We start from the raw sequence: 1,907 nt of genomic DNA, 5'->3' as shown, positions 1-1,907 counted from the left end.
GTTCTTGAGTTAGCTGCGGTTGTCTTTGCCTTAAAAGTTTGGAGGCATTATTTGTATAGTGAGAGGTGTATCATTTACACCAATCACAAGAGCCTCAAGTATTTCCTTACTCATAATGAGTTAAACCTTAAAAAACGTAGATGAATTGAGTTGCTCAAGGATTACGACTGTATTATTGAGTATCATCTCGATAAAGCCAATATGATGGCTGATGCTCTTAGTCGTAGAGCAATGTCTGATTTATAGGCGATGTTTGTTCGCCTAAGTCTGTTTGATGATGGGAGTCTGTTAGCCGAGTTACAAGTTAAGCCGACTTAGATTGATTTGATTCGGGTTAAACAGTTGGAGGATAATTATTTGGTTCTGCGATTCCATTAGGTGGAGGATGATAGTATGCTTGATTTTGGGCTGAACAGTGATGGAGTTTTGTGTTTCTGAGGATAGGTTTATGTACCTAACGACTTTGATTTGAGGCAGTCAATTCTGTGGGAAGCACATAGTAGCTCATATGATATGTATCGCAATGGAAACAAGATGTATTGTGATTTGCGTGAGTTATACTAGTGGTCAAGGTTGAAACGGAAGGTAACATATTTTGTTTCTCAGTGTCTAACGTGCCAATAGGTTAAGGCTGAGCACCAATTGCCTTCAGGTTTACTTCAACCCATAAAGATTCCCTATAGAAATGGGAACGGTTGATTATGGACTTTGTTAGTGGGTTGCCCTTAACACCCACTAAGAAGAATTCTGTATGGGTTATCGTGGATCAATTGACCAAGTCTACCCACTTCATTCCTGTTAGGATAGATTACTCCCTTCAGAAGTTAGCTAAGTTATATGTTTCTGAGATCATGAGACTTTATGAGGTTCCTGTCTTGATTATTTCTGATAGAGATCCTCATTTCACTTCTCGATTTTGGAGAAAGCTTTACGAGGCTTTGGGTTCAAGATTAGACTTCAATACTTTATTATCTAATAGGGTGATTCAGATACTGGAGGATATGTTTCAAAATTTTGTGATCGATTTTCGAAGTAGTTGGGAGGAGTTTCTGCCATTAGTCGAGTTCGCCTACAATTATAGTTTCCAGTCTAGTATTCAAATGGCACTTTACGAGGCTATGTATGGTCGTAAGTGTCGTACTCTGTTGTGTTGGATTGAGTTGGGTGAGCGACGGGTTTTGGGTTCTCAGTTGGTTTCCGAGACTGAGGATAAAGTTAGACTGATTCAGGATTGGCTTAATATGGCTTCTAATAGACAGAAGTCTTATTCGGATCTAAAGAGGCGAGATATTGAGTATTCTGTGGAGGACTATGTTTTCCTTAAAGTATCTCTTGGAAGAAGGTTCTACAGTTTAGACATAAGGGCAAGTTGAACCCTAGGTTCATTAGGCCATATCAGATTCTGAAACGTGTGGAACCAGTCGCCTATCAATTAGAGATACCTCCAAAGCTGAACTGTATTCATGGTGTGTTCCATGTCTCCATGTTGAGGTAGTATCGGTTGGACCTATCTCATATTGTTTTTGTTGAGGAGATTGACGTTAGACCAGCTTTGACATTTGAGGAAGAGCCGATTCAGATTTTGGATCGAGACATTAAAGTCTTCAGAGGGAATTCCATTCCTTTGGTAAAGATTCCGTGGCGGAATCATGGCACTAAGGAAGCTACGTGGAAACTTGAGGACTTGATTCAACAATAGTATCCACATCTCTTTGAATCAGCAATTTGGCCTTTTTTTTTGCTATTATTGTTTGAATCGCCTGATGGTAGAGTTTGATTGGGTTTTGAATTGTGTAAGAATTAAAAAAAAAATTAGGTTGTTTGGGTGGTTAATATCTTTTATTATTTTAATTATTTTAATTATTTTTCTAAATTCCCAAAAACCAAAACAGATTGGCACGTTTCCA

At 38.5% G+C, this 1,907-nt stretch overlaps 1 protein-coding gene across 1 annotated transcript; it reads left to right on the top strand.

The window, feature by feature from the left end:
- Positions 1-701: 701 nt before the first annotated feature.
- Positions 702-1,699, top strand: LOC108487807 (uncharacterized). Its single transcript, XM_017792160.1, has 3 exons — positions 702-1,103; positions 1,191-1,364; positions 1,496-1,699. The coding sequence occupies exons 1-3, from the start codon at positions 702-704 to the stop codon at positions 1,697-1,699; spliced, it is 780 nt and encodes a 259-aa protein (XP_017647649.1).
- The last annotated feature ends 208 nt before the right edge of the window (positions 1,700-1,907 follow it).

Source organism: Gossypium arboreum, chromosome 10 (assembly GCF_025698485.1).
Source record: "Gossypium arboreum isolate Shixiya-1 chromosome 10, ASM2569848v2, whole genome shotgun sequence".
Lineage (NCBI taxonomy): Eukaryota > Viridiplantae > Streptophyta > Magnoliopsida > Malvales > Malvaceae > Gossypium > Gossypium arboreum.
The sequence above is the reverse complement of the archived record's forward strand: the minus strand, read 5'-3'. Positions and strand labels throughout refer to the sequence as shown.

Coding starts and splice junctions, on each gene's coding strand:
- LOC108487807 (XM_017792160.1), top strand. CDS start 702: ATGGACTTTGTTAGTGGGTTGCCCTTAACACCCACTAAGAAGAATTCT. Junction 1,104..1,190: donor TCCAGTCTAGTATTCAAATG/GCACTTTACGAG, acceptor TTGGGTTCTCAG/TTGGTTTCCGAGACTGAGGA. Junction 1,365..1,495: donor TCTACAGTTTAGACATAAGG/GCAAGTTGAACC, acceptor ATGTTGAGGTAG/TATCGGTTGGACCTATCTCA.